The sequence below is a fragment of the Arvicanthis niloticus genome, chromosome 1 (genome assembly GCF_011762505.2).
Source record: "Arvicanthis niloticus isolate mArvNil1 chromosome 1, mArvNil1.pat.X, whole genome shotgun sequence".
In the NCBI taxonomy this organism is placed as follows: Eukaryota; Metazoa; Chordata; class Mammalia; order Rodentia; family Muridae; genus Arvicanthis; species Arvicanthis niloticus.
In genome coordinates, this window is record NC_047658.1 from 118,962,689 (window position 1) to 118,983,500 (window position 20,812).

The 20,812-nt window shown below is 48.0% G+C and overlaps 1 protein-coding gene across 3 annotated transcripts; it reads right to left on the reverse strand.

The window, feature by feature from the left end:
* Positions 1-902: 902 nt before the first annotated feature.
* Positions 903-17,787, reverse strand: LOC117721966 (pepsin A-5). Of its 3 annotated transcripts, none has more exons than XM_076917283.1 (9): positions 17,041-17,787; positions 9,999-10,158; positions 8,417-8,534; positions 8,200-8,318; positions 6,841-7,040; positions 4,643-4,759; positions 2,505-2,646; positions 2,332-2,430; positions 903-1,204 (listed from the first exon to the last, which is right to left on the reverse strand). In XM_076917283.1, the coding sequence occupies exons 2-9, from the start codon at positions 10,146-10,148 to the stop codon at positions 1,052-1,054; spliced, it is 1,098 nt and encodes a 365-aa protein (XP_076773398.1). In that variant the 5' UTR covers positions 10,149-10,158; positions 17,041-17,787; the 3' UTR covers positions 903-1,051. The 3 variants fall into 3 exon arrangements, with proteins under 3 accessions (XP_076773398.1, XP_076773407.1, XP_034376757.1); XM_076917292.1 differs by lacking the exon at positions 17,041-17,787 and adding an exon at positions 11,311-11,410 and having other exon boundaries at positions 2,332-2,371; XM_034520866.2 differs by lacking the exon at positions 17,041-17,787 and adding an exon at positions 11,311-11,410.
* Positions 17,788-20,812: the final 3,025 nt, after the last annotated feature.

The window sequence follows — 20,812 nt, forward strand, 5'->3', positions numbered from 1 at the left end:
TGAGTACATACTATGCATGTCCTTTTAGGTCTGGGTTACCTCACTCAAGATGATGTTTTTTAGTTCTATCCATTTGCCTGCTGGCACACTCTCCTCTTTGTCCCTTATCTGCAGGTCCATCTAGCCATCTCTGTATGGGCCACCAGGTTCTATTTACATGAGGCCAACTAGACGACCCTGCAGTTCAAGCTACCCTCATCTTTCCTTTGCAAGCTGGGAAGCACAGTTGGGTACCACTTTTATCAGTGACTACTCCTTATCCCAGCTCCATGGTTCTAAAAAAAACTGCCAGTCTACCTCCAGGTCACAGAATCTCTTTCTCCTCTGCCCAAGATTTTTGGTCCAGGATGGACACACCACTCCAGGTGGACCAACCAAGAGTCCTCTTGCTACGCTAGGATATTTTTTTTTTAAAAATCATCTGTGTCTTTCCTGATCAGATACCTTTGGATGTAAAATCCCAGTGCTGGTAGCAGCAAAATCATTGACCTCAAAGTACAACAGGAAGATGCTGAGAGGCAGAGAGAATCAAAGGGGAAGAGAGGAGGGCACACGTGTGTTGGCTTTCAGGCCTGTGGCTGTTCTCTTCTGCACCTTCCTTGAGTCAGTCCTAAAGTCTTTCTCTTCATTCATGCTGGTTGGACTCGGCTTCTCTTACCATGGAGACTTCATGATAGAGTCATGCTTCCCAACATTCTGGAGACTGAGGCAGGAGGTGTGCTGAAAGTTTGAGATCTACCTGGGCTACAATAATGAGTTCTAGGCTAGCCTGAGCTACAGAGTGAGAGACCCTGTCTCAAAAACTAAACCAAAATAAAACTAATTCCAACATATATTGACCCGGGGTGTGTGTGGGTGGGGGGGGGAGGGAGAGCGCAAGAGCAGACATTAGTATCAGTGGCTTTGTGAATGCAATCTTTATTCCCTACACAGAACAGGGCTTTGCAGAGCTCCCCATAGCCCGGGATAAGCTCCCTGGATGAAATGCCCTGTGTGCAGTCAAGTCTGTGTTGAGCGGTGTGCCCGGCCGTTCCCTGAAGTAGGCCCGCACTCATGCAGCAGGAGCCAGACCAATCCTGTTATTTGCCCGATCAAACACAGTGAAATACAGCCTCAGGAAAACATCTCCCAGCACCCATGTCTCGGGCTCTGACGGGTCATCTGTGCCTTCCTCAAAGTTGCTTCGGCAGTTGTGTGAATGATCCTGGCAAAGAAGGGCCATGATGAGCTCAGTAGCCGGCTGGTCAGCTGCTTCCTGGTTTTCTTCATATTGCCCAGTTGTCTTCACACTCCCCATGTAGCTGAGGGTGACCTTGAATTTCTGATCTTTCTACCTCAGCCTCCCTAGGGTGAGGAATGCAGGTGTGCATACCATGCCCAGTTTACACAGTGCTAGGGGCCAACCTCAGGGCTTCCTGTACTGTAGGCAAACCTTCTACCAACTGAGCCACAGCACTTAGCTTTGTGTCCTCCTTCAGTGGAGCTGTACTGCTCCTTCTGGCTGCTGCAGAAGTGGCTTGCATGGCTGGCATAAGAACTATGTGTTGCTCCCACTGTTAGAGGTCTCCGATAGTCACCCTCATAGACTCCTGGAGCCTGCCCCATCCCTGGTCTCTGGCACATCCTAGAGACGCCTTCCCCCACCATCACTGATTTCTGTTCACTCTCTTCTGTCCTCCCTCCCCAGCTTTCCCCACACCTGATCCCCATCCTCACTCATGCCCCTCCCTGCCCCCTCTCCCACCCAATTCCCTCCCTCCGTCTACCTCTGATAACTATTTTATTTCCCCTTCTTAGTGAGATTCAAGAATCCACCCTTGGATCCTCCTTGCTATTTAGCTTCTTTGGGTCTGTGGGTTGTAGTATGGTTATCAGCACTTTATGGCTAATATCTACTTGTAAGTGAGTGCATGCCATGCATGTCCTTTTAGGTCTGGGTTACGTCACTCAGGATGATGTTTTCTAGTGCCATCCAATTGCCTGCTGGCACACTCTCCTCCATGTCCCTTATCTGCAGGTCTATCTAGCTGTCTCTGCATGGGCCACCAGGTCCTATTTACATGAGGCCATCTAGATCATCCTGCAGTTCAAGCTACCCTCATCTTTCCTCTGCAACCTGGGAAACAGAGTGGTGCCTGCTGATCCCTCAGTATTTATGGGAGGAGGAGGGAGCACCACACTGGATTTTGAAGATGGTTGTGTGGGCCCCACTTGCCCTGTTGGTGAGATTAGCAGCACCTGTAATTGCACATCCTGACCATCAGGGTGCGCCTTCCTCTCCCACAGAAGCCCAAGCCTGGTAAAGAACAGCCCCACTGCAGGACTCCTTACCTTTCGGATATAGGCACTGGCTGGCACTGGATAGGTAACACTGCCAATGGTAAAGACAATATCAGGTAGAGTGTTGATGGTGTCACATTTGAGGAAGTACTGTCAAAGAGGGGTTGGCTGGAGGTTAGTACTGTGTGGAAAACCCAGAGTGACCCTCCCATATGACCCTTTACCTCGCCATCACCAGCCTTGGCACCAATGAGATTCTGGATGTTAAGGATTGAGCTTCGGGGACCGGTCAGCAAGGAGGTCCCTGTGTCCATAATACCTTGGCAGCCACCATCACAGGCAATGACCTCCCCGTTCATGGCGATGCTAAGAGGCAGGGGTCAAAGTAGACACCAGGATTATCATAGAGTAACACACTCCCCCTCCCTGTCTGCAGAACTGCCAGCCAGTTCTTCACACCCACGCTCCTGCATGGTCGCTTTACCCTTTCTGATGTATTTGTTTAGACTAAAGGTTCTTAGCATGTTTTCTGAGCTGATCTCCAATGTCTAAGCTCAGATGACGCCCTCTGCTTCAGCCTCCCCAGTAGCTGGGACTACAGGGGGTACCACCATATTTAGATTTCCTTTCTGTTCTTTCTTTTCTTTTCCCCTCTCTAGTTCTCTTTCTTTGTTTCTTTGTTTCTTTGTTTCTTTGTTTCTTTGTTTCTTTGTTTCTTTGTTTCTTTGTTTCTTTGTTTCTTTGTTTCTTTCTTTCTTTCTTTCTTTCCTTCTTTCTTTGTTTTGAGACAAAGTCTTACACAGCCCAGGCTGGCCTCAAACTCATTTCTAGTCAAGGATGATCTTATACTTCTCATCCTCCTGCCTTTGCTTCTCAAGTGCTGTCACACCTGGTTTATTTGATGCTGGGGATCAAACCCAGGGTTTCCCACGTGTTAGTCAAGCAGTCTACCCAACCGTGCTATATCGCCAGCACCACCCTCTCAGTAACTGAATGCACTGGGCTGTTTCAGTGACTGAATGCACTGGGCTGTTTCTGGCCTCAGGGCTTTTCGCACATTACCCTTTGTCTGGCTGGTTTCTCATCATCTCCCAAGTTCCAGCCCAACTGTCACCCTTTCCAGCTGCAGATTCAATGCAGTCCCTCTCTTGGTTCCTTTACTCATTTCTAGCCAGCAGTGAGGTGGTGACTCAAGGTAGGACTCCCTGGTTGTGTATTCATGTACACACCACCTGATGGTACAGTCACTAAGTGCCTTTCTCAGGCACCTCATACAGTGATGCTCAGCAAACATGTGAATGAATGAATGGATGAATGAATGAATGAAAGAGTGAAAGGAACAACAAGGGACACTTGTGCCTGACCAACTCCACAGCTTCGAAATGAGGGTAGGTGCCTGTGGGTACCAGACACTCCACAGCAGGGAGAAGAGTAGCAGCCATTCGCTGCAGAAGAGGCCATCTCTCCAGAAGACTGCCTCTATGTTGATTCTCCTGCCCAGGAAGCCCACACAGATGGCCAGGCTCGGGGTATCCTTGAAGGATGCTTAAGCCTCCATCTGGTGACTCTGCAGAGTCTGCTCAGTTTTTAGCCTCATGTGCTCAGGTGTTCTAGGCTCCCAGGTACCTGGTTCTCTGTTCCCACCCATAGTCTTCTGCCTGGCTGAGACATTTATTTGTGGCTTTCAGATCAGTGGATGGAGGCTTGCATCTGCTTCTGTCTGTTCTCTGGTGTTATAATCTTACTAGGGACCCAGGATTTCACCTGCTTTGGACAGGAAGCCCCAAGTCCTGGGCAAGCCAGGATGGTGCTCACTCATGGTGCCTCTGTTCAGTCTGGTAGAACAGCAATCCCTGGCCACAATCTCACTTTAGCGTTTTCAGACCACACTTCCCACCCACCCCACTCTACATTGGCTTTTTCCAGAGACTCCTGCCCATCCAGGTCTGTAGGTGCCTTGCCCTTCAGTTAGCATTCAAGATCCAGGCCTGACCTTCTCTGGCTATGATTCTGCTGAGGTGACCTTGAGGGGTTACAGGTGTGGCTTCCAAGGGTGTGTCTATGGTGTCAGAGAAAGGACATCTGTGTGTATCAGTATGTGGCACTGTATGTGTGTCTCCATGACTGTACAGTCATGTGCAGGTGTGTTTCTGTGTGACTGTCTTATAACTTCATGTGTCAGTACATGCCAGTGACCTTGTGTGTGATTGTGTGTGTAGATGCTGTTATATATGGACATGGGTCTCTCTCTCTCTCTCTCTCTCTCTCTCTCTCTCTCTCTCTCTCTCTCTCTCTCTCTGTGTGTGTGTGTGTGTACATGTTGGGGGTAGTATCCAGGGGCAGGAATCAGGCATTTGCTTACCTGTCCACAGCTAACTGCCAGTAACTGGGCTTGGACACTGGTACCCAGTGAAGCTCTCCATGGTAGTAGGAGGGGTCCACTCCACCTAGCATCAGCATGCTGCCCTTTTCATCCTGGCTGGAGGGAAGAAGAGGAGGAAGGGCTTGCTGACAGCTGGGGACAGATCAGCACACCTGATCTCACCAGCACTGCTTAGTGTTTCTGGTGTACCCAGCCACGCCCACATGGCCACGCCCACACGGCCACGCCCTTAGGAGCTCCTTTATTCATGGACAGGGAAGTTAAGGCAAGAAGAGCCATGCACCTGCTCCAGGTCAGTTACACAGCTCATGAGTGGCAAAGCTGAGGTCCAAATATGGATAATTGGCTACAGAGCTGGACTCTGGACACCCCACCATTCTGCTGGGCACTTGGACCCCTCGGGAAACTAGAGCAGCTTTACAGTTGCGCCCAGAAGGATGTGACTCCCACCTGTCTAGATTGTCGTTTTCCAGAATACTGAGGCCTAGGGTAGCTAAGGGTGTTTTTTCCAGCTTACACTGGGCTTCAGTGCAGGGAGCCCTGCCCCGACCTCAGGCCTATTGATTCTCTCTGCCTGCTGTATTGCTGTCACAGGCACAGTTACTAGCTGAGGCCTCTTTCCTTTGTTTACTGTCTCCTTGTCTTCTGTACACACACATACACACCCTGCCACCCCCTCGTCCTGTGTATCCACACACCAACTGTATACAGAGTGGCACTCAGTGTTTAGCAGATGTTTAATAAAAAGTATTTGAAGGGATCATTTTGGAGCAGACTCAAGAGTTCTCAAGGGGCAGAGAAAGACTGAACCACTTGCTTAATGTTAGAGCTGCTTGGTCATGCTAGAGTGCTGGGCTTCCTAGGACTCAGATTCCAGAAGAGCCCAGAGCTGTAGACATGACAGACAGACACAGACACAGACAGACATAGACATACAGAGACAGAGACAGACAGATACAGACACAGACAGACATAGACAGACAGACAGAGACAGACAGACATAGACAGACAGACAGAGACAGACACAGACACACATAGACAGACAGACATAGACAGACAGAGACAGAGACAGACACAGACAGACATAGACAGACAGAGACAGACAGACAGAGCTAGACAGAGACAGACAGACAGAGACACAGAGAGAGACAGACACAGACAGACAGAGACAGACAGACACAGACAGACACATATACACACACACACAGTCACAGACACAGACAGACAGAGACAGAGGCAGACACAGACACAGACACAGACACAGACACAGACACAGACAGAGACAGAGACACAAACACAGACAGACACAGACACAGACAGAGACAGAGACAGACAGATACAGACACAGACACAGACAGACACAGACAGAGACAGACAGACAGAGACAGAGACAGACAGACACATACACACACACACAGTCACAGACACAGACAGATACAGACACAGACAGACATAGACAGACAGAGACAGAGACAGAGACAGACAGAGACACAAACACAGACAGACATAGACAGAGACAGAAACAGACACAGACAGACACATACACACACACACACACAGTCACAGACACAGACAGACACAGACAGGTCCCACTCTCACATGTGGGATCAACTCCCACTTTCAGTGGGAAACAAGTATCAACAGGCCTCTGTCACCTGTGCTTAGCCTTCTCCCTTGTCCCCCAGCTCCTCAGTCCCTTAGCAACTCAGTGTAGCTGAAGAGCTGATGGACTGACGACCATCATGGGGAAGGCTCCTGAGGGCTGAGCCTGAATTCTACTTCTCTCAGCACTAGACTGGGCCATCTTGGGCAAACGCTTTCTCAGAGTCTTGGTTTTCTTATCTCTGACTGAAGAGATGGGCCTAAAGGGGTCAGCAAGTTCTCTGTAGAGGGTCTGACTGTCAGCACAGGAGGCTGTGCACACTGGGAGACATTCCTCCTTAATGATTGGCTCAATGCCTCTGCTGCTATGCAAAAGTAGCTGCAGGCAAGATGGAAAGAGATGCTCCAATGAAGCTTTATTTACAGAAGCAAACGATGAGTCAGATCTGGTGTCCAGGCTATAACAGGCAGACACCTAGACTAGACTATGTTTAAGGAACTTTCAGGATCTGAGGGTCAACAATTTTTAATGCAACTGACAGCCTAGAAAAAGGGCTGATCTGGCACAGGCTCACCTGCTCAAGTAGAAGGCAAAGAGATTCTGGGGGATAAGGCCTTGTATCCATAGGTTGTCAAAGACAGGCGTGATTCCCTGAATGCCAAGGTCGGGGTATCCCAGCCCTAGGATACCATCAAAGACAGCATATTCCATGAAACTGCCAGGTTCTTCCAGGCTCAGGCCAAATGCCTGGGCCACAACTGTGAGGTCCCCAATCTGTGAGAGAAGAGGGTGAGAAGACTCTGAAACTGGGGCTCTGGTATAGCTGGGCTTGGGGTGGGAGAGTGGGTAGGGAGATGGTCTTGTCCGAAAGGTTTAACTGAGTTCTGGCCCTGCCTGGACATGAATCCCAGGCAGGAGTGGGTGGGCAGCTCCCCTGTGGTCCATACACTGATGTCATTTGACTTTACACTGATACTGAGAGTAACCAAAGGGATCCCCCTTGAAGATGAGTGGAGGACAGGGCATCTCCTTCAGGGCATTATCCATGGTTGTCTTTTCTGCACCCTTGGGAGGTGAGAGCCCAGGTGTTTAGGTTGTTTAGGTTCAGGTGTTTAGTTGAGTTTAGTTTTGTTTTTAAGCCTGGGATCACCAAGTATCCTTAGCTGCCCTGGAACTTGCTATGTGGACTAGGCTGGCTTTAAATTCACAGAGCTCTGCCTGCCTCTGCCTTCTGGAATGATGGAATTAAAGGGCTGTGCCACCATGTCTGATTAAGCTACCAGGGTTCTTAGAAATATTCAGACTGGGAAAAGTGTGTGTGTGTGTGTGTGTGTGTGTGTGTGTGTGTGTGTGTTCATGCACATGCACTCTCAGGGGTTTTGTTAATTCTCAAAAGCCTCCAAGGCCTCTCAGGTAACAATCTTTTAATGGAGCATGGCTCTCCTGAATCTGTGCTCTGCTTTTCCTGCTTTCCAAGGCCCCTGGGCTGCTCCCAGAGGCCTAAACCACAGGCTGTCTCCTGAGAGCACGTCTCACTTGCCTGCCTACTTATTCTAGGTCACTCTCCAGCTCTTTGGCTTACCAGCTGTGTGACCTTGGACAAAGCACTGGCTCTCTGTTCACTTGTCTGTGGAATGAAGCTCTAGCAATATCTGCCTTGGATTTATCGAGAAAACCAGTGGAGTTATTTCGAAGAATGTGCAAAGCCTATTGTCTGGAATTATGTGGCGTATAAAGTGGTTTATTTTTATACACCTTCCCTCTGGGGAAGGAGCTACAAATCTGAGCCTTGGGCACCTGTAGCTGGAAGGACTCGATGGTGGAGGACCCACAAGGTATGTGGTCAGCTGGAACAGAAGGGCCCTCCCTGCTGAGCCTTCAGCAGTGTTCTCACCCAGAGCCAGCCTGTGGCAGCCTCTGCTTCCCAGCTTACCTTGACAGTGTCATAAGCAAGAAATCCGGACATCTCTCCTGAGCCATAGGCAACATTCACGGGTCTGCCTGAGACCAGGAAAGTGGAAGACCGAAGCGGGTTGAAGACTTTGTGGTGAGCTGCAGGACACAGGCAGGAGGTGACCCTTAGGTGTGCTGGGATATGAGAAGTGATGAAAGGCAGGGCAGGGTGGGGTAGGTCAGATCAGAATGCTCACCGCAGGCTGGGCTGGAGCAATAGATGGATGGTACCCACAGGACTGAAGAACCAGTATCCAAGACAACCTTGAACTCCTGAGGGGGCGTGCCAATGCTGATGATGCCAACGTAGACCAGCTGCAGGAAAGAGGGCTGTGGCTAGGGCCAGCCTGGCTGCCTTGTCTGTCCCCTGGCTTCTGGGGTGCCTGACTCCAGAGTGCTGTCCACACTGCTAAGCCTCTGCTCAAACCAGGGCTTTCTTTTAGGCACACTCCATCCTCTCCCAAAGGTCTTAAATTCTTTCCACCTGTGAGGGTCCAGCCTGAGTGCCTCTTCCAGGCAGCCCTTCTGGGTCACTCCAGGCCCCTGTACTCTTTGCTTTCTACAAAGTCAAAAAAGTCACTATCAAGACCACTCAGCCATTTGTTTACACCTCCCCCACCCACCGCCTTTCCCTCTCTCCTTTCCTTCCCCTTTCTTTTTGATAGGTCTTACTATGTAGCTCAGACTAGCCTCAAACTCAGAATTCTCCTGCCTCAGTCTTCTAATTGCTTGGATTATAGGCATGCACTTCCATGCCCAGCAGATATTTGTTCTCTGCCTGTTTCTCTGGCTCGCTGTAGGAAACAAGACTTAGTCAGGTGTGGTGGCGCACACCTTTGATACAAGCATTCAGGAGGTAAAGACAGGTGGATCTCTGTGAGTTGGAGGACAGCCTGATCCACATAGCAAATTCCAGGCAGCTGGAATTATACAGTAATAACTGTCTTGGAAAAAAACCCAAAGAAAGAAAGAAACTAGGTTCTCCTCATCAGACATGACAGCATCTTGCTGGTTGGCCCAAGCGTCCAGTCCATCTCAGAGCTCACTGTTCATTGGTTGAAATCTGAATCTGCCAGGTGGAGACTCCTCTACCTGAGATACCTAACTTGACTTGCAATTGGATTTGCTAGCCTTGGATTGGATACAGTTCACCCTTGCTTGAGGCCCAGGGAGTCACCTTAGTAAAAAAGAATAGTCACTCAGTGACTTTCATCAGCATAGAACAGGATGTCTGTGTGGTAGTAACTGGCCATTGCTTGGTTCAATCAGCCAGCACAGCTCCAGATGGGGTGGGGGATGAGGAACAATGGGGGACACAGGTCCCTGTTCCTTACCCATTAATTTTTTTCTTTCATGTATGTGTGTGTGGTGCATGTGTGTTCTGTATGTGCAGGTGCAAACAGATGCCAGAGGAGGACACTGGGCATCCTGATTTGCGACTCTCCACTTATTCTTTTGAGATAGGATCTCTTACTGAGCATGGAGCCAGGCTGGCAAGCTACAAACCCCAGCTACTCTCCTGTTTCCGCTACCACAGCTGGGATCAGAGGCGTGTGTGGCTACATCCAGTTTATATTTTACGTGAATTTTAGGGATTTGAACTGAGGTCATCACACTTGGGCAGCGGGTGCTTTTAACTGCTGAGCCATCTCAGCCCCTGCTCCCTACCTTTTCTGACTTTAGGAACCCAAGCCCTAATCCACTGTTCTTCAGAGGGACCACAGTGCCGGGCAAAAGCCCTAGGGGGCGCTCGGGAGCCCCAGCTCTCGCCACACTTACGTCTAGGTAGTTCCTCATAGGCTCATAAGTTATGGCTGGGTTCCGGCGCTGCTCAAGAAGCACGTGGGCACGGCTGCGAGGGTACTTCTCCAGGTAATCCTTCAGCACGCTGCTTTCCCGCAGGTTTTCTCGCATGGACTTAATCTTCATCAGAGGGATTCTTTAAATGAGCACCCGGAAGGAAATCAAGTGAGAGACAGCAGCGCGGTGGGGAGCCAAGAGGCAACCCGGGGGACCACACCTTGCATTGCAACTGCATGGTGGGTTTCCCAAAGAAGACAACTACTGGAAAGGGCCATAGAACACTGTGAGAAGACAATGGCAGGGTGCCTGATTTCCAGTCCAGGCTCTGGTATTCGCTCCTCTCGAGCAAGCCATGGGACCGTTCTGAACTTTTCAGCTTCACTTTCTGTAAAGAAGATGGGATAATAACCCATTTCCCGATGACTGCTGGGGGTGGAGGTGATGGATGAGGAACACCTGCCATCTGTCCTAACACTCTTTCCAGTGTATTGTCTTTCTCAAAGTGGCCTGAGAGGAAGGGTGGAAGATGGGACATTCTACCTCAACCCCACTTTCCTTATGATTCAGCTTTGGTCACCATGATGGTCACCATTAAAGCTAGGCCTACGATGTAATACCCCCCCCAACCCCGCCTCCTGCCACTTTGACTTTTCTTTTTGAAACAGGGTCTTATGCATCCTAGGCTGGCATCAAACTTGATATATAGCTAAGGATGACCTTTTATTTCTTATCATCCCATCTCTACCTCCCAAAAGCTGAGATTACAGGCATGTACCATTGCACACAGATGGAAGCAGCCCTCAAACCCACCTTGTTTCAATCAGAAGTGAGAGATGAGAGAAAAATGGGAAATGCCAGGGAGCTAAAGTGGGAAATGATGAGGTCTGAGCTCAAAGGGAGAGAAATAGAGGTAGGGAGAAATCTACAGGGAAGGACAGATAGACAGACATACATGCCGAGAGAGATCTAAAAGACAAAGTAGAAGTTACACCCCTAAAGCTGCACAAGCTGTGCACTGAAGGATTCTGGTGAGAGACATCCACGCAGCGCAGGATGTGATTTGTGCTCTTGGAGTTGGGTGACTCTGCACACTTGGTCAAGATTTCCGGGCCTTCCATATTCTTGAAAAACTATCCCTGATGTATGGACACCTGAAGGTTAGGAAGGCCGGGGGGGACTTCATTTTCTTCTTCACCGTGGGATGGTCAGGGAATAAACGGGTCAGACAGTTTTACACAGGAAAGAAAGAGGCCAGAGAGGCAGCTGAGAACCCTCAGTTTATACTTACTTGACCAAGCACTCTGAGAGGGCCACAAGCCCGAGCACCCAAAGCCACTTCATAATGCCTTCTCAGGCTTACGGTGCTAGGGAGAAGTTCTAGGTCTGAGGCTGTGTGGAGAACTGCCTATTAAGTATGTCTGGCCTGCTCTAATCAGACCCTGGACGGCTCCTAATGGGGCCTGATAAGAAATGCAAACTTCCTGATAACATCTTTACCCTGGTCAGGAGAGGAAAGGGCTAAAAGTTCCCAGAATCTAGGGAGTTTTCGTGGCTGAGGACGTAGCACCAAGTCACCTGATTTCACTGAGTGGGGAGACTCTTGCTATCTTGGTGATAAAGACACTGTGGATAAAATGACAAAGGTAAGTGCCACATGCTTCTCTGCTGGCCAGATCCCACCAGTTCCTAACAGGCCTGTGACATGGACTCTACTGTCCTCATTAGACAGAGGGTTACTGGGAGACATAGCGGGCTGAGTCTGACAACCTGAGTCTGACACACAGGGCTCACGTGGCGTGAAGATAGAACTGACTTCCTTAAGCAATTTTTAACCTCCATAGACTTCTGTGGTAGAGGCACCCACCCACCCACATAAAACAAACAAACAAACAAACACATAAATATAACAGTAAATGTAAAATGTATCCATGATAAATGGAAGACTTTTAAAAAGTTTATTTTTCTTTAAAAACCAAAAGAAGATAGGGAGTTAGTCCTTGCCTTCATGGAGTTTGCAGTCTGGAGCAAGATGGACATGTTCAGGACCTAGGAGGCAGAGTGGGTAGTAGCCTAGGTGGCCATGGTGGGCATGAGGCCACATTGTCTTACCACAAGGGGGCAGTCTTGAGTCAGCTCTGACCTGCCAGTGCCAGGCTGGCCAAGAGAAATCAGAGCCTGCATTTTTTATGTGAAATTCCCCGCTCTTTAAATGTTAGCAGCTGGGATATTACAATGCATGTACTTTGGTTTTCATACATTGTTCCTGACTCCTGTGTCTCTTCCTGCAAGTGAGAAGACACTCTTCATCCCAGAAGGTGCAGCAAGGACACCATGAAAAATCGTTAACCTTAGTTTTTACGCTTTCTGTTCTATTATTACGTTTTGACATTCTTGCTGAGGCAGCTGTGACAAAGTCTCCTTAGAGAAGCAGATAGACAGAGTTTGGGGATGGGGAGCTTACCAACTGGTACAGGTCCCTGTAGTGCTGCAGACTCAGAAGCCCACCATTTCTGGGAATCCAATGGCCTCTTTTGGTCTCCCTGGACTCTGACACTCTCTCTCTCTCTCTCTCTCTCTCTCTCTCTCTCTCTCTCTCTCTCTCTCTCTCTCTCTCTCTCTCTCTCTCTCTCTCATCCCATCACAGATGATTGTGAGCCTCCATGTGATTGCTCGAAACCCAGTACTTCTAGAAGAGCCGCCAGTGCTCTTAACAGCTGAGCTATCTCTCAAACAAATGATCCAAACTCAAGGAGGGCTCTCAGGAACCCTGACTTATATCCGGTCGGGGAGAGGCATGGAGAATGTAGCATGCAGCTGTGGGCTGATATCGAGAACATGGTGCAGTCTAGGGGCTGAGCCTAGCTGTGTAATCTGAGGCAGCCTCCAGGTGAGAAAAAGCCATGATTTAAAACAAGATTCCTACGGGATGAGCACCTATTACAGCTCTGCTGATAGGACCCAGGTTTGTCTGCCCATCCAGACATGCAAATAAATAGTTATTCTTTTTAAGCATTTTGTCAGAAAAGCACCCCTGGGAGCCTTTGGCCTGGGATACAGATGTTTACCTCCTTAAACTGGCAGTACAGCATAGAATGCAGAATAATACTCTTCTCCCCACAGGAGTCTAAGATCCTTGTTCTCTTTACTCATTCTGGGGACAACAGTGGGCAGTGCGGTCTGACCTCACGGCTTGGTGGTAGGTGGAGTTGTGGGAGGACCGCCTCTTATGCCTCCCTTTTGCACACTGACCCATCAAGCCATCATCCCAAGTGGCTATGCTAATCCATCCATTGCTAGTCACTAATGAGAGCCACTGTGGTCCCATGTCCTTGCCATGACACATGTGCTTCCGTTGGTACTCTGGATTTTGGTGGTCCAAATACATTTTTTTTTGAGGCAGCATTTCCTCTATCCCTGGCTGGCCTTGAACTTGGAATATACCCAGTGTGCTTTGAAATTCTGATCTTCCTCCTCTGTCTCCTGGGTGCTAGGGTTTCAAGTATGAGCCACCTTGCCTGGTTTATGCCTTATGCAGAGCAGTGCAGAGGATGGAGCCCAGGGCTCTGAGCATTCTCAGTATACTCTACTAACCGAGCCACATCTCCAGCCCCTCAACACACATTTTAGAAATTACATTTAATTTTTATGTAGGCAGGGGAAGTATTGTATGGAAGTCACAGTACTTGTGGGAGCTTATTCTCTCTTTCCACGATGTGGGTCCCGGAGACAGAACATGAAGCATCAGATTTAGCAGTAAATGCCTTCACCTGCTGAGCCATCTTACTGTCCCCCAACACTTTAAATTTTTAAAATTTAGGGGTGTGTGTGTGCGTGCACACGTGTATTTGTGCTTGTTCATATATTTATGTGTATACAGATACATGTGGGTGGATGGCAGAAGAGGGTGTTGGATCCCCCAAAGCTGAAGTTACAAGTAGCTGTGAGTCACTCAATATTGATCTATGTCTTCTGTAAGAGCAACAAGCACCATTCACTACTGAACCTATCTTCTGCCCACCCACCCCAGACACTTTAAAAAATGTTTGTTTTATTATATATATAGTTATATATATAATTATATATAATATATATAATATATAATATATAAATTATATATGTGGGTGTTTTGCCTACTTGTATGTCTATGCACCATGAACATGCCTAGTGTCTATGGAAGTCAGAAAACAGTGTTGGATGCCCTAGAATTGGAGTTATAGACATCTGGGAGCCACCATGTGGGTGCTGGGAATTGAATCTGGATTCTCTTCAAGAACAGCAAGCGCCCTTAACCACTAAACCACCTCTGACATGGCATAAAAGGGAGACTTATCTATAAAATGTCGTAGGAACCAGCAAACATATGTAGTGCATATGGGCGTACTCTGGAGCCCAATTCACAGTTTGAATGATTAAAAACCACTTTATTTGCAGTGCTGTCAAGCACTGTGCCATTGGGCCATGTTGTAGCCCTTTAAAGGAATTTTAGAACCAAGGAAACTCAAACAGGGAATGGATACTGAGTGCTTGCTGTTAGAGGCAGGCATTTGGGCCTGAAGCTCAGTTAGTTCAGTGCTTGCCCAGCACTCACTGTGCTCCGTCTCTGGCACCATAGGAATCAGGTGTGTATGGAAGGTTATCGGTTGGGAGAGGGAGTGTGGAGGATCAGGAGTTCAAGGCCAGCCTTGATTGCATAAGACCCTTTCTCAAGACAAACAACCAACCAAACAAAGAAAATTTGAGCCTAGGTTCATGATTTGTGATCCTAGCATTAGGGAGGCTGAGGCAGAAGTTTGTGGCCAGCCTGGGCTTCATAGTAAGTTTTGGGTCAGCCTGAGCTATGTAGTGAGTCCCTGTCTGTCCTTCCCCCAGTTAAAAAGGCAAAACAAATAACAAATAATAATCATTCCAAATAAAGACTAAATTTATTAAGAATAAAAGAGTTTTGGGGTGTGGGGCTGGAGAGATGGCTCAGCACTTAAGAGCACTGACTGCTCTTCCAGAGGACCTGAGTTCAATCCCCAGCTACCACATGGTGGCTCACAACCATTTGTAATGGGATCTGATGCCCTTTTCTGGTGTGTCTAAAGACAGCTACAGTGTGTACTGTATTAAATATATATTAAATAAATATATATATTAAATAAATAAATTAAATAAATAAATAGAGTATCAGTGCTTATATACAAGCATTTTAAAAGCTCCTAGGTACTGAAGAAGTACAAAAGTATTTACAGTAAAAATAACTCTCCTGCAAAAAATAGCCCAATGAAAATAAATAAAAGATAAACTTTTAAAAGGGGGACATGGGGGCTAGGGGTATAGCTTAGTTGGCCGAGTGATTGCCTAGAACACACGAAACCCTAGGTTGGAGCTCCAGGACTGAATTGAAAACCCCAAAACACCCCCTCCAAAAACCAGATGTGGTAGCACACACCTGTAATTGTAGACTTGAGAGGAAAAGGCAGAGGATCAGAATTCCAAAGTCATCCTTGGCTACACGGGAGTTGGAGGCCCACTGAGTTAAATGAGACTGTCTGAAAAAAAGAAGGGGTGTGGCTGGAAATCTGCACATTGTCCCTATTACTAGTGTTGGGTTAAGGGACAACTATTAACTTGTACCTTTAAAATTACTTTTGTAATAAGTTGAAATGTTTCCCATTTTTAGGTGTTACTTTAATTTTGTTTGAGATAGGGTTCTGTTGGCTGGGCTGGAACTTGCATGTAGGCCAGGCTGGCCTCAGACTTTGCGATGGTCCTCCTGCCTCTGTCTCCTAAGTGTTGGGATTACACAGGTATACTATCACATCTGTTAACATGTCCATTTTGAAGTCCTTATCTTTGGTGATATGCCCAGAGGTATGAGAAGGGCAGACTTGGGCAGCCTGGTACTGGCCAAGTTGCTCTGGAAGCCCTGTGCCCTGCTTCCTCTCCCCTCAGTCACCTAACCTGGTTTGCAACTTTGATGAGTTTATGGCAAGGCTGAGAAGTAGGAGAGATGGGGCAATTTTAAGAAGTAACTCTTCTCAAGAAGGCTCTTCCTCTCTCTGACTTTCTTGTCATTGGGACCATCTACAGGGGGCGGGAGAGAGCCCAGGCTGAGGCAGAGGGCTGTTTTAAAAGGAAAGAAGAGTGGAGTGACACTACAATCAAATAACACAGAGAATTGTTGGCTTGGGATACATGAGGGATCAGAGGAGAAAGGGACCTTAGAAGGGAACCGTGGGTTTGAAGTGTAGGAGAGCTGGTGAAAGGGTCACCCACGGCAGCGAGATGTATGAGATGAGCCGAGGGCCTAAAGTAAACAGATCAACCGGCAGTGAAAAGCAGGCCTCGGGCTGAGGCAGCACCTACCAGGGCCCATCCCACACATATCTTCTGGTACAGAGATGCTGGAGGCTGGACCTGGTCCTTTCTTTTTGGAGTCCTGTTCCCGATGAGGCAGCCTTACACAATGGCTACTGTGTTACAGGAAAGGGAATGGCTGCATCCAGTGGTCTTTTGATGACTCTGGGTATTGAGATCACCTCAAAATCTCTGAACACTTAGAGTATCTCTTATCTTAAAATTTACCTGCCCTTCACTGGCATGACTGGGACCCAAAGTTCTCATCCTGTTTTCCATCCTTTAGGGGAGGCGATTTGTCCCCTTGGATCAGGTTTCTATTGGAGAGTCCTCAAATTTCCCATTGGTAAATTCTGCTTCATGACATCTCACAGAATCCAGTGGCAGAGTGTCCTGTGGACACATGGGTTCTCTGGTTATTGGTGGCAGGTAGGTTGTGACTTAGGTAGGTGGCACCTGGTCTGCCTTCTCCATCCTGAGTGTCAAGCTGACATCACCAGTTGATCCCAGCACCTGTGACCTCTGGATAAAGCCATAGAGTCCTGAGCAACATAGTTCCTCTTTATCAGACTGTCCTACTAGTCAGCTTAGCACTTGGTGGGAATGGCTGGTGTTTCTCAAGCCCGATTCCTTTCTTTGGAAGAGGGGACACTGAGATCTGCAGCATGTAACTTACCAGGATCTGTAAGGTAAGGCAGAGAGAACCAAAATTCATGATTTCTTGGCTTGGGCAATCTCTTCCTGGGATGGTGTGGGGAATAGATGCTGAGAGTCTTGAGAAGGGGAGACAGATGCTCAGTAGTATGAGCGGCTTTCAGAGGTCTGCAGCTGCCACACACTGAAGTTCTTTGTCTCCACAGCTCACCAGACCCACTGCCTCGGAGCAGAAGGAAACAGGGACCATAGGAACAGTTACAGCTGGACTGGCAGCAGGAAGCCGAAGGTGGTGCTACAGGTTAGTGCTGGACCATGCCCAGCTTGGCAGCCCACAGCACTTCCTCCACTCCTGTGTCAGCACGGCAATGGCTCATAAAATGACAAGCACCTTCTACTTGGACTTTGCCAACTGGAACCATCTGTCCTATGAGCCATGTCTACCCTGTGGTCTGCACACACCCTGGGATAGCTAAGAATCTGTGTAGCCCAACACAGAAGTTTGAACTTACTCAAAATATTATGAGACTTGTTTTGTATGTGATGTTATTGTTGTTACTTGACTGTACAGTTCTTGAATGTGAACTTGCAAGTGACATCATGTTTTAGGGTTGGAAACACATTTTCATCTTTCTTTGGGGAACCCATGGTTGAGTTGAGCAGCTCAGATGAGGCTGAGATCCAGGACTTTTTGCCTCTGCTGCTCAAGGGCATGCTCAGAGTGTAGGGTGCTCTGGAGAGGGAGGAGACCATACATGCTTCCTGAGGGGCTCCTGACAGGGATCTGGCTGGGAAATAGGACAGGCCGCTGGAAAAGGCCAGGCACTTCTCTGTCCCAGTGACTGCCAGGCATAGGCCTTAGGACAGATGCTGATGCTAAGTTCCTGTTCACCTACTGGGAGGAATGTAGCAAGCAGGATCTACTAAGGGTGGGGCCATCACTGGCTGCCACATGGTCACATTGGGGAAGATTAGACAAGTGTGTTTACACTCTTCCTAGCTCTATCAGGGGCTGGGTGCACCTTCCAGGAAAATTGGAGGGCAGACAAAGCAAACCAAGAAAGCAGAGCCATTGTTACAGGTAGACATGGAGATAGGAGGCTTTATCCAATGTAGCCTGAGCCCAGAGTAAACGTGGCTTTGTTGACAGCCCTGACTACCCTACCTGGATCACCGACAGCCATTCACTCTGAGGCCGGTAATCAAGTATGAATGAGGCCTTGAGGTCACAGTGGTAATTCGGTACAGAGGTCCCCTGGGTGACAGTGTTGTATTCAAGTACAGAGGGAAGACTGGAGATGGGCAAGTAGGCGTTGAGTTTGATTACCTCAGGTCCTTGCAATGGCAAATCCCCCCTCTCTGGAATGTTCTTTCAGTTATGGTTTCTTTTCTTCTTTGAAATATTTTAGTTTTATTATTTTCAAGTGTATGTGCGTGTGCATGTCTATGCAGAGGCCAGAAGAGGGGCCATCAGATCTTCTGGAGCTGGAGTTACAGGAGGTTGTGGGTTATCTGACATGGGTGCTAAGAACTGAGCTTGGGTTCCCTTTGAGAGAAATAGACACACTTAACTGGTGAACCATCTCTCTAGCCCCATCATGGAGGATCTTGAAGGAGGATGAGTTCTGGGTCTGTCCTTGGCATTACGCATAGAAAACTGAGTTCCAGAAAACAGAAGGACTTGGCCAAGGTCAGTGTGGTTTATTGAGACAGCATGAACTGGGACTTAGAATCAGAGAGTCCCAGGCTGAGTCCTGACAAAGTGTCTTCCAGCTGTGAGGTCTCGTCTGGTAGCTGGAAGTGGCCAGTTGAAGAGTTGAAAGGTTAGCTTTGTGGCCTCCTGGCCTAGCCTGTGGATCTAGAGGTCTCCTGACCTCCAACTAGTGCTGAGGCTGCTTTGGGGATTCTATGAAGCCAAGTCAAGGCATCCTTCCTAGTGCCTCTTCTCACACAAGACCATTTCCTGTCACCGCTCTCCCTCCCTCCTATCAGGCTCCAAGTTTGGTTATTCAAAAGGTCTACCACCCAGCTTGGCACTGACTGACCCAGTGTTTGGTCTGCAGCAGACTTCTGTCAATTTCTCAGGTTTTGGTTGTTTGGGCTTTAGCTTTAGAAGTATCCAGTCTCTGTGTATAATGAGGCACAAAATGGAGTCTGCTTGTCAGCTAAAATTAAAAAAAAAAAAAAAAAATCACCCAGCATAGAAGAGATGACAAAAACAGTCAAGTTCACTGCCCTGGCTGGCTCTCTTTCCCAACCACGGAGAAACAGTGTCAAGCAGGCTTCCCTCCCGGAAGCTGCTGTTAACAGTCCTCACTCTGACTTCGTGTTATTGCAAAATGAAATATTTGCAAAACAAGCAGCATTGAGACCCTGTCATGTTTGCTAGCATCCAAAGAGTTGGCAGGTAGCACCTCAAGCAAGTCACCTGTTATAGCTGCCTTCTCTCCCGATTCCTTCTATAGTAACTGTGCTCAAGGTAGGGGATGTGGTTCAGCTGGTACTGTGTGTGTCTAGCATGTGTGAGGCCCTGGGCTCTCTCTCCAGCATGGCATAACACTGTGACACTTGGCAGACAGACGTGGGAGGTTACTCTTGACTACTTTGAGATGTCTAGGATAGCGGAGTTGACTTGAGACCCGAGTACTCTGTCTCAAAAAAAAAAAAAAAAACCTGATTGATGAAGGTGGATTATGTGACCATAAAGTAGTAAAGGGGAGGGAGTTCTGACCAATGGGAATTATGATGATCATTTTAGATCTAGAATATGAAATAGAAAAGTTGGGAGATCCTGTTGAAATTCGATGACCCAAAAGAGAAACTCATGAAATTGAAGTTCCCAGAAAAAAAAATTTGCCACGACTCTGTTTATAGGGCTGATGATGGATTAGATCTTTTTGACTGTGGAGAGTTGGGATGTTGTAGATTCAGGGTCAAATTGTCTCATAATTATCATTAGTCTCCTGAGTTGGGATGTTGTAGATTCAGGGTCAAATTGTCTCATAATTATCGTTAGTCTCCTTAGTAACCGTTGCTCACTTCTGTGCCTTACCTCCTATCAATGTGATTATCAGGTAAGCCTTTTGGGATGCAATCACTCAGCAGACCCCAAAGCTAAAGTGTAGTCAAATAACATCTCAGACCCAAGCAGAGATTTCCCCCAATTTCTCATTACCCACTTACCTGATGGTCCCAGAAATGTATTTGAAAAATGCCTTGGTGTAGGCCTTGCTCTGTTACTTTACAAACTTCACAAAAGCACTTCTATGTTGGAACATGTTATTTACGGCAACATAAATCTGTGTTTCATGTCGTGGTCACTCTTACTTGGCTCAGAACAAAGTGTCTCTCCTTCCCGTTGTGATTAGAGCTGTTTTGTGTGGATACAAGTCAGATTCAAATGAAGGAGGAGGTCTTGCAGGACACTGGGCCTGGTATCACTAGGGCCTCTGGACTTCTCGTTGTAAGACCCAGCAATTACCATTTTGCAGAAGCCAATTTGTGCTGGGCTCTGCCACTAGCAACAAAAGTTCTAATGTATAACAAAGGGTGGCGTGGTTTTCTTAGGCTGGAAGCTAATCTCCCAGCGTCCCCATAACCACCTCGGCCAAAGGGGAATGGCGTTCACCTCTCAGAGCTGGTTTGTTCCTATCCCTTCCTGGGGCTTGTCACTCTGGGCGAGTGAGGATGGATCAAGTCTGATGCTTACACAGAGCTACGCATCTACAGACGACTAAGGTCCTGACAAAGGGTGACTTTTGGGAAAACAACTCAGCTATTTGTAGGGTCTGAAG

Coding starts and splice junctions, on each gene's coding strand:
- LOC117721966 (XM_034520866.2), bottom strand. CDS start 11,363: ATGAAGTGGCTTTGGGTGCTCGGGCTTGTGGCCCTCTCAGAGTGCTTG. Junction 10,159..11,310: donor CTCTCAGAGTGCTTGGTCAA/GTAAGTATAAAC, acceptor GCTCATTTAAAG/AATCCCTCTGATGAAGATTA. Junction 1,205..2,331: donor CCAGTGCCTATATCCGAAAG/GTAAGGAGTCCT, acceptor CTTCTTTGCCAG/GATCATTCACACAACTGCCG.